Source organism: Sciurus vulgaris (genome assembly GCF_902686455.1).
Source record: "Sciurus vulgaris genome assembly, chromosome: 4".
Classification (NCBI taxonomy): domain Eukaryota; kingdom Metazoa; phylum Chordata; class Mammalia; order Rodentia; family Sciuridae; genus Sciurus; species Sciurus vulgaris.
Genome location: NC_136464.1, coordinates 178,591,749 through 178,600,823, shown reverse-complemented (window position 1 = coordinate 178,600,823; position 9,075 = coordinate 178,591,749). Strand labels below are relative to the sequence as shown.

The 9,075-nt window shown below is 37.2% G+C and overlaps 1 protein-coding gene across 8 annotated transcripts in view; it reads right to left on the bottom strand.

Moving 5' to 3' along the window:
• Positions 1–1,198: 1,198 nt before the first annotated feature.
• Positions 1,199–9,075, bottom strand: part of BIVM (basic, immunoglobulin-like variable motif containing) — a 33,862-nt gene continuing 25,985 nt past the window's right edge. For 7 of the 8 annotated variants that reach the window (XM_079138621.1, XM_079138627.1, XM_079138624.1 and 4 more), the window contains 4 exons: positions 7,161–7,293; positions 4,870–4,956; positions 3,698–3,794; positions 1,199–2,876 (listed from right to left, as the gene is read on the bottom strand). In XM_079138621.1, coding sequence (XP_078994747.1) covers positions 2,583–2,876; positions 3,698–3,794; positions 4,870–4,956; positions 7,161–7,293 — 611 coding nt within the window. In that variant the 3' untranslated portion in view covers positions 1,199–2,582. The remainder of the gene's footprint in view (positions 2,877–3,697; positions 3,795–4,869; positions 4,957–7,160; positions 7,294–9,075) is intronic. The other variant, XM_079138626.1, reaches the window with a different exon arrangement.

The following is a 9,075-nucleotide window of genomic DNA, read 5'->3' as shown; positions in this document are numbered from 1 at the left end:
CATGAAATAGAGTTGAAGAATGTGACAGCCTAGAGCACCTGCCTGAGCCCTTTCAGCATCTGGGAGGAGGCAAACTGGGAAGAACTGTAGCTGCTGCACCAGTGTGGCCTAATGATGGGGTGTAGCTCTGTGACAATGATAATAGTGTGAGAGGAATAGTTACAGAATTTGACCTAAATCAACTTTGTTTCTGAGAGCTGAGTAAAAAACAATCAGCCAGTGTGGGAAGCTGAATGCTGTAAGTGATTTTAACATCAAAGCAGTGCTCTTGAACATGAAATGCTTTTGAAGGAACAGCCACTAAGGGGTGTATATTTGATTTACAAGGAATTGGTTTCTTCAGATGCTGTTGAAAAGGCTCTCTATAAAGAATCTAAACAGTAAAACAGAAATATATTAGAATAATAGTAGCACTTAAATTGTATTTCCTATCTACAAGGCACTGTTTTAAACAAGACATGTATTAGATTATTCATTCTTTAAAACCATTTTTCCATTTACCCATGAGGAAATAAGCACATAAAATTAATCTTAATTTGCCCTGAGGCAATATTGCCGGTAAGTGCAGAACCAGCATTTTAACTTTCATTGCATATATGGAGACTCATATGAGTTGATCAAGAAATGGAATAGAATAGGAATGTTACTAGTTTTCAAAGAGAAATGTGCAATAACTCTCCCATTGCCAGCAATTTTTGGTAATACTGTGCCACAAAACCTAAACTTCACTTTGCTCCAAATAACTGCCAGACTTCTAAACCAAGTTATTAAATCAAGACCTTTATAAAAATTATTGATTAGTATGCATACTGCATAAACTCTCTTTTCCTAGGCATCACCCAGTTCTTTAATGTCTTATTTTTCATTTTCTCCTTTCTTCTCTTTGCTCTTCCTACCTATCTCTTCTCTGAAATATAAACTATATGAAATAGCCTATATTCAAAATTATACTTTCATTTGGTTCAAGTAATATGAGTCACATTTTCTATATATATAAGAGAAAATGTGATTATATTATATATATTATATGTTATATTCTATATATAATACAAGAGTCACACTGTTTCATTGATTACAAAAGTAAAGATTCAAGATGGTTTCCTATAACACACTAGTTAGGCAAAGCTGAGAAATTATCATGTACTTCAAAGTTATAAGGGTATTCCCTTATCTAAAATAAAGGTTTGATAACACATGATTAAAAGTAGAAAACAAAATTTTATTAGATGAAAACCTTTTAAAAGTTCCAGTATGAAGTAACAAAATCAACAACCTACAAACCTCTCAGACCTTTGCATTTCAAGCAAAATATTCTCTTCAGAAAAATGACCATTTCATAATATATATCCCTTTCTGTAGGCTAAACGTGTATGTGTGGACAAATGGATATAAAATTTAAGAGAAAAAAATGAAACTTTTAAAAATAAAAATCTGAACCCTCTCCTTGAGGTGTATTGCAATATGGTTACCAACATATTCAGCACCTTGTAATCACCAAGTTACTGATTTAAGTCCTGGAACAAGCCCCTGAAAGGAAAGAACAAGAGATCCTAGTTGTTTGTGAAGTTGGTTGGCAGAAGAAAACCTGACAGCAGCTAGAGAGGAGCTCAAATACATGAAACCCACACTTCCAAAATATTTAACACTTGCTTCAAAAAGATAATTGTCTATATGGTAACAGCTCAGAGTTTAGAATGCAGAGAGTGTCCTTGGAGTGACCTGGGCATTCCTGATGCATCTGCAAAGCTGTTATTAACATATGTCGCCACTTGAAGGACCAATCAAGTATCAAAAGATCTCCCTGCAGATTACTTGGGTACAGAAACTTTGGATGCCACATGTTCTTTTACTCAATCCCTAAACCAGGTTTATTCTAGACTTACAGGAATCTTTAAAGACTTAAGGTTCTTGTCAATGTTTGATTCTAACACACCAAGTCAGAAAAGTCAAGAAGGAATCAATGCACTAAGTCACCCATTGCACCAATAGAAAAGACAGGTTTTTTTGAGTCTATTCTCTTTTGCCTCTTTATTGAGAATCCTGAGACAGTTAATCAGGAAACAAATGAGGCGAGCAAGATACTGCTATTAGTGAAAGAACTACTAGACTCAAAATAATTTTTAAATGAGCTTTAACCATTAGCAAAACCTAGAAATCAGCAGCCCCCAGTTTTTAAGGGCAGACAATGCCTTACATCTTCATCTTAGGAATAAAACTATCTGTAACAAATATCTAGGGATCAAGTTATAAATCACTTCATGCTTAAGTATTTCAAATCTTGATGCTGTTAAGTAAATTTGTTTCTGTTTAGAAATAGTTGTGAATTTTTGAATTTTATGAAACTTTTTGTCCAGATTGTTTATATACTCTTAACTTTAAAAGGGCAATAATCTGTGCTTATCTGCTTATATGTCTGAAATCGCCCATGATAATCATATATAAGCTTATTTACTAGAAACTACAAGGTTATGCTTTGTACCACAAGATCTGTTCTATTAACTTAGACACTGAAATCTTCCACTGTCGTAATGCAGTCCTGTAGGTAAGCTGTATGGATAACACCGTGCTGAGAACTTAGTGGGTCACTCATTCCCATCGTAATCACTGTAGCCCTGGTAGCCACTGTTCCTTCTTTCGTGGATGCTAGACATCTTTTTCCATGCTGAGTCCTGATGGAAACTAGCACTGAAGGACCGGCCCAGACGCCCATGCTGCTTCTTGGAAATATTGTCTTCACTCTCAGATTTAGCGATTCCCTGGGCATGTGCTGGAGGTTGTGATTCTTGTCTGATGGTTCCAAAGGGAAAGTTCCAAAGCCCAAATCTTTGCCAGTGAAGTCTCTGGAAGGCTAGGAGGCAGTGCAAATTCCCCCCAACCTGAAAAGAGAAAAAAAAGCAAGTGAAGAAAATATAGAGAAATTAATTGTGAGCCCCGGTATCCCCTTTTTTCTTTGTTGTTGTTTTCCTTTTCCACATTCCTAAGAACAGTGCTTTGCTGTTCAGATATCAGAGCGCACTATCCTATACATCCTTCCTGACAGCTGTCTTTACAGAACATAACAAAGCCCACAGGAGCCAAAACACCTCTCCCACCCCAGGTGCCTCTACACACACTCACTGCCTCTTCTGCCTAACTCAAACACCAAGATCAACCGTCTTCCTCTCCCATTCTTCATGTACTCTTGTGTTAATGAATTTTATTGGGGATGTTTACTCAATCAACATTGTGTATCTACTTTTCTCTGAAAGGTTCCCTCTCAGCCTTGTTGAACACATGCTCTGACCCATGATCATAATTAATTTGGTCCTAGTTCAGCCAAGATGATGTAACTGGACCAAGGCCAGTCAGTCCCAGTCTAGACTGTTCATATGAAAGGGAGACATAAATTGAAAGACGATGATCTTCAAGAAATAATCAGAGGAAAGGAGAGCCAAGGGTAGCTACAGCCTCCCTAAGAGTGAGGATTACTAGCTAAATGGATCCTGCTCTCATTCCTACACTGGGTGCCATTCTCTGATGACTATAGGCTCTTTTCCTTGCCTTTGAGTCATAAACACAGCCCTAGATCTTTAAAATACTTTTCTGTCCAATATGGTCTAAACAAGTTTCTATTATTTACCACCTAAAGAGTGCTGAGTAAAACACTGCAGTGTGGTCATTTGGGAAATCCCTTCAAACACAATGGTATTCTTCTTACCTTCTTTGTTTTTCGAAACTGCAGCCCTCTCTCTAAGTGCCGGATATCTAGGTACTCTGGATTTTGAGTGTTTAGATCAGTAACAATATCTGCCCATCTGTAGTTAAAAAGAAAGAACACAATACAACTTTCTTTAGGTCCCTATCATTTCACAAGACCAAGTTACTAAAATATTAACAAAAGAGTAATTGGTGATAATTCCTGTCTCAGCATTGTTCCATCTACTAAGCTTTAAAAACTTCTTGTTTCTATGACAATTGTGTTTCTCCAACTGTTGTCAAGGTTCATAGTTCATAAGTTACTTTTCTTGTAAAATAAATAAAATGTCAGCATGTTAGATAACAACCTTCAGGCAAAGGCTGGAACATGTCTTAATTTCTTTTGAATTACAGCATTTTTTGAAATGGAGTCTGCTATGTTGCCCAGTATGGCCTCTAACTCCTGGCCTCAAGCAATCCTCTTGCCTTAGCCTCCTGAGTAGCTGTATCTACAGGCACAGGCTACTATGCCAGGTTAAATTTTTAATTAAAAGATAACATATCTCCATTAATAGACAACATGATTGTGCAGAAAATCCAATTGTTACAAAACAATTACTAAAATTATTAAGTATTAAATATGGAAGATTCAGGGTCTACATAGGAAAATCAGTTATTTATTTGTGTATGACCAGCAAATAACAACAAAATTAATTTTTAAAAAGTTAATTTAAATGTCATTGAAAAATATAAAACACTTAGGAAACAATTTACCAAGAGATGCATATGACTGTTGAAAAATACACAACATTGCTGATTTTATCTTAATCAAAATCTCAAGGTTTTTTTTAGCAGAAATCAACAAATTCTGAAAATTTTATAGAAGAATATAGGTTCTAGATAGTTTCTTAAATGAAGAAGCAGACACAGAAGAATTTTGTGTCATCCCATTTATATGAGATTCAAGAAGAGGCAAAGCAAAAATATGATGAGGAAATTGCAACTCAGGTTGCCTGTGGGAACAGACAAGAATGGAAAATGGGGGTACTTTCTATGGCAATGAAAATGGACCACTTCTTCATGGGGTGATGAACTTTTCAGAACCTGTCTAATTATACAATTGAGATCCATGATTTCATGACATCTAAATCTTACCTCCATTAAAGAAGGAAAAAAACAAGAAAGTCAACATACTTTTTACAGTGGATGGCAGGATGTTTTCTACTTGATTCTCCAATTAAGATCCAGTATTCTACTTCCTGTGGTGAGAGAGGACCCCTGCTAAATATAAAATACATTTGCGGTAAGCCTAATAAATGTCATTAACCCCCTTGAGTACACTGCCTCAACTATATATGAAAGGGTATGCTAAAATGCATTCAAAGATGGCATTCATTAATCTAGAATGAATATTAGATTTCAGGCTTGGGCAAACTTCTGAAGGTCATTAAAGACAGCATATAAGTTCAATGTAAGTCTAAATTCCCTATTCAGAATCTAGGGTTCAAGGATTTTATGTATCACCAGATCCTAGAAGGATAAAAGAATCCTAGCCTGCTACCAGAATTCTTCAACCACTCTTCTCTCACCATGCAGGCAAGAAATTTCAGCAGGTATGATAAAATTACAAGCCTAAAACAATAATGCACTGATACAACTTTTAACTACACTGATTTCCTAGACTCAGCCCTGGACATCCGGACTCAAACAAGTCTGGGATGGAGCCTCGAGATCCGCATGGCTTCCTTCCTTTCCTTTTTTTTTTTTAATTCCAGGTGATTCTTCAGGACAGGTGTTTCAAAGACACCCTCTTTTAAAGGGCACAAAATGTTCTGCATTGGTAGATGCCTGAAGTAAGGTGAAGCTGTAGGACATAACTGTAAAAGAATCATAATAATGTATACCTCACTTATAAAAATTTCACCCCCAGAGAGATGAACAAAGCATTTCAGGATTTGGAGAGAACAAAGTTTCCCTCTTGTTCCTCATTCTCAAAATGATAATATCCGACTTACTGGTTCCCAGAACTTGATCCTGTCTGCCTTAGGCTCTCTCTCTCTCTCTCTGCACACCGTCAGGCTGCTGAGTGTGACACCAAGGCCTCCAGCCTCAAATAACCCATCCGGTCCCCATGATTAAGCCATGTTCTGCCAGCAAGACATCTGCCTTCCCTGACGAGGCAGCTACCAAAAATTGACTAGTCTCTTCCTCCCCCACCAATCCAGGTATTAACAAAACAGAACCTCAACAGAGTGAGATGGCCATGCCTGCCCGAACCTTTACACAAAGTGTACGCGTATTATGGTTTGGGTGTGACGTGTCCCCCGAAAGCTCATGTGTGAGAACGCAAAAGGTTTACAGAAGTCACTGGGTTGCAAGAACCTTAACTCAAGCAGTGAATTAATCCCATGATGGGATTAACTGAGTGATGGGTAGGGTGGGGCTGAAGGAGGTGGGCAGAGGGGGCATGGCTTTGGGGTATATATTTTGTATCTGGTGGGTGGAGTATCTCTGCTTCCTGATCATCGTGCGAGTCACTCGCTTCCCTCCACCACACTCTTCCACCATGATGCTCAGCCTCACCTTGAGACCCAAGGAATGGAGCCAGCTGTTTATGAACTGAGACCTCTGCAACTGGGAGCCCTCAAATTAGCTTTTCCTCCTCTACAATTGTTCTAGTTGGGTCTTCTAGTCATAGCAGCGAAAAAGCTGACTAGAACAACATGGCTTCTGTTTTCACTGGTTCTTAACTAGAATACATCCCCCTTTGCCTTTAACATCCTGGCTTTCTCTCAAACATCATGAAGAAAACTTGCCAAGGGGAAAAGAAAAGTATTCAAACTCAGTCACCTTCTCTTTTTTTAGGATTGTCTCTTTCAGAAAGGTACAAGTTTTCCTATATGTAAAAATAAATAGTTCATAATATAGATACTCAGAGTTTGTCAAAGAAAGAAGCAAATATAACCATGAAGGTAATATAGTGCCTGACATTAGAAATAAAAATGGGCTCTGTTTCCCTGCAACCAGGACAAAGGGAGAACCCTGATACACTGCATGTTTTTCACTTGAAGAAGGGAAGATAAAATCCCATGTTTTTCACTCTAAGATGGAAGATGCTTTTCACTTCACTGAGCTATAGCAATCCTCTTAACACACTGTTCACGTGGGACATTGGATGAGGGAATGGAGACACTGTGGAAAGGACTTTGCAACAATTTTATAAGAGACATAAGAGTGATTCTTCAAATGACTTTCTCATAATGGCTGTACAACAGTAAAGGGTATTTGTTAAACTACAATTAAGTACACGTAATTCTGCAAAAAAGCTATGTAATCTTTAAAGAACAGTCTAAGTTGATGTAAGGAAAGTAGATACTAAGTTTTCAATTTCTAGGAGACTTAGAATATTTTTAAATATTCCTTAAAACACTTTCCACAACACACTTTCCTGTTGAAGTACCCAAATAAAATACATAAACGCTTACCTGAATGCTTTATTCGCTTTAAGGGGAGTTGCTTCAAAGCCAATTGGACAAAAATAATGATTTTGGCAATGATAGATATAAGCCAGTGACTCATCTTTCAATCCACGTGTTAACTTCGACAAGGCTCCTGAAGCTACAAGAACAGAACCAAACACACTGAGAGCCCGTACAGCAGTGGTCATTCTTTATACAATGGACTAGTTAAGACTGAAAGACAGAGAAGACATTGCTTGGAACACACTGACACTGCTGGGGGCAAGGAGAAGCTATCAAAAGGTACAAAAACATTAATGAATTTATTTTCACTTTCACTTTTAAGACTGAAATTCAGACACATTCAATAGCAAAAAAGAACTGAAATATGTCTTTGTTTACCAACACCTTCTAATAATACGCAAAGTTGTCTATGAGACTTGATTCCTATAGGAAACCCAGTAACTTGAGCCTACCACGGTGCTCTCAACTTTTCTGGTTGTGCACATCAGTCACTCAAAATTCTGAATATGTAGCATGCCCAGTTTGATCACATTTGTTCATAAACTGCATACATATACTACTGTACTAATGAGGCTTTCCAAAAGACAAAAGTAAACTCTTTAACTTAGATTAAAATATACATAGACATTCTAATGTGGCTGTGGTATGTACATCCCAATTTAAAGACCACTGATATATATATAGAAAAAAGAGATTCTGGGTAAAAATTAAGCTCCAGAAGTGCCTATTTCCCCCACTAACACACTTTCTTTGTCCACATCTTTCTACAAAAGTTACACAGATAAGAAGAGTAATTTTCCCAAAGTGGTAAGAAATTCAGGCTGGAGCACCACAACGAGCTCTTCTAACCATTCTCCTCCTCTATTTCCCATAACTATAAGAGTTGTCAAGTAATTTCAAAAGCATTACCATAAGAAACAAGTTTTTACCAGCACTCAGTACTCAAAGCCATTAACTGAGGTTTCATTAACTTGCATTCCTGGAAGAAATTAAATTATTCATTAACAAATAGCCCATTAAAACTGGAAATCCTAAAAATAGTAGATAAAAGCTTGCAAATTACAGTTACAATGATTGATTTTCTAGGCACTGAAATAGCTGAAGACCACTAAAAACAGCAGGTCAATGACTGGAACAGGGAGCCAAGAAGGCTGGCTTCTCCCCTGCCCCACACCTTCCCTCTGCCCGTGGAGACAATAACATTTCTGGCTTAAATTCTTTCTCCAAAGTTGTTGTTTCTCCTCCTCCTCCTCCTCCTCCTTTAGTACCAAACCACATCCCCGGTCCCCAAAATTTCATCTAAACCGTCCATACGGATCTCTACTGCCTGGCCTACCACCAGGGCATCCCTGCACAGCTAGGGGATTTTTCTCTACCACACTCACTATTTCATAATGACAAATGATAGTAAGTTTTTGTGGGCTTTGCTTGTATACATCTGACAATCTAAAGACTGATAACCCTGGGCAGCTCTAGATAAAGAATTTTAAGAACTGAAATTCAGAAAATAGTATTTCATTTCCAAAACTAAACTTAATTGTAGTTAGGGTATATGCATCTTCATGTGTGCATTTAGCCATCTTATAAGCTCAATGGTTATAAAAGACATTTATGTACACAAGTGAGTTAGAAAAACTCTCAAAATCTTTCTAAAGTTGTAAAAATTATAATTTAAACTTTTTTCAAAAGAATGTTTGGTATGACTTTTCATTGGAAATCTTTATGTATTCCTTGTTTTCCTCCTCTGTTAATTCTAATGTAATACAAAAGTTTAATGACTGTGAATAGTAATACTTTAATGTCATGAAATGTATTCAAGATATCATGAGCAAATGAGGTAGGTAAGAAAGTCTCCTGTCATTAAGATTCACATTGCTTTGTCGCTGTGAATGTTCTTTCACCATGACCTATTTTTCTG